General features: G+C 61.6%; 1 protein-coding gene across 1 annotated transcript in view; it reads left to right on the top strand.

Annotated features, from left to right (window-relative positions):
* Positions 1–603: 603 nt before the first annotated feature.
* ACA1_074190 (uncharacterized protein) overlaps positions 604–1,124 on the top strand; it is a gene marked incomplete at both ends in the record, with an annotated part of 600 nt that continues 79 nt past the window's right edge. The window contains one exon of the mRNA XM_004358008.1: positions 604–1,116. Coding sequence (XP_004358065.1) covers positions 604–1,116 — 513 coding nt within the window. The remainder of the gene's footprint in view (positions 1,117–1,124) is intronic.

The following is a 1,124-nucleotide window of genomic DNA, read 5'->3' as shown; positions in this document are numbered from 1 at the left end:
GCACATCGAAATCCACAACCAGTCGCTACTCGCCCCCTCTTTGCACAGGCCGTGTCGCCCGCGGCAGTGCCCCTCTTCATGTTCTGCTTCCGCCGAACACTGCTTCAGGCGCGGGTTTGCTCGCTTGCCCGCCCATTTGTAGGCATCCATGTGTTTTCGCTCGCGCGCCTTCTTCCCTTCTCAACCTTCTCGATCCAGGCCTCCTCTCTTCTCCTGTGCCCGCCGAATGCCAAACGCTTTTGCAATTCTTCTTGCAACCGGGAACGAGGCCTGTTTTTCTTTGCTTTGTCGGCCTGACTCGAAAAAAAGCGCGAACGCGGCTGAGTGGTCAGATTTGGCTCGGAGTGATTTCTGACCACTCACGGGGCACCGGCACCTTAATGCGGGTCCTATTAGTGGTGGGATCCCTGCTGCACCTCATCTGATTGGGTTCGCAAATCGAGCGTCGGGTACCTCGCAACACCCACCTTCGGCGCCACCGCTCCACCGCAGCGTAGCCAGCACGGAAATAGCTGGCCCATTTATTATTTATTGGCTTCGACGAGGTCGAAAACGAACACAACCGCCAACAATAACGCACAACACACCACAGCAAGAAAGAAGATGCAGCACATCTCTCTCCTCAAGGTGCTGCTGGCCGTCGCCTTCGTCGTGGCCATGGCTCAGGCCGACCCGATCGGCGAGTGCCTGCGCAGCCGGCCCACGCAGGAGCTGACCTGGGGCTCCGAGGGCTACCTGCCCGGCTCCCCCGGCGAGGCCTCGCTCACGGGGTGGCGCGTCAAGCTGGGCCTCACCGAGGCCCAGTTCAACGCCACCGTGCAGGAGGCGTTCACCTGGTACCGCGAGCGCTACGGCATCGACACCACCCTGCTGGCCTACGACCCGTCGAGCGGCATCGCCGTGTTCCCGCAGGGCTACATGGTGCCCACCTACCTCAACGCCAGCGGCAACTACCGTCTGTGGTCCTCCAACAACCCGTTCACCATCGGCAACTGCTACGAGATGTCAGTCATCGAACTGGTCTTCTTCTTCTACGACCAACTCGCGGGCACCCCCTACGGCGGGGCCTACGGCGACTGGGCGCGCGTGTACAACCCGGGCGGCAGCAACGTGTCGGTGGGCGA

Source organism: Acanthamoeba castellanii (genome assembly GCF_000313135.1).
Source record: "Acanthamoeba castellanii str. Neff unplaced genomic scaffold scf7180000084605, whole genome shotgun sequence".
NCBI lineage: Eukaryota > Discosea > Longamoebia > Acanthamoebidae > Acanthamoeba > Acanthamoeba castellanii.
The sequence above is the reverse complement of the archived record's forward strand: the minus strand, read 5'-3'. Positions and strand labels throughout refer to the sequence as shown.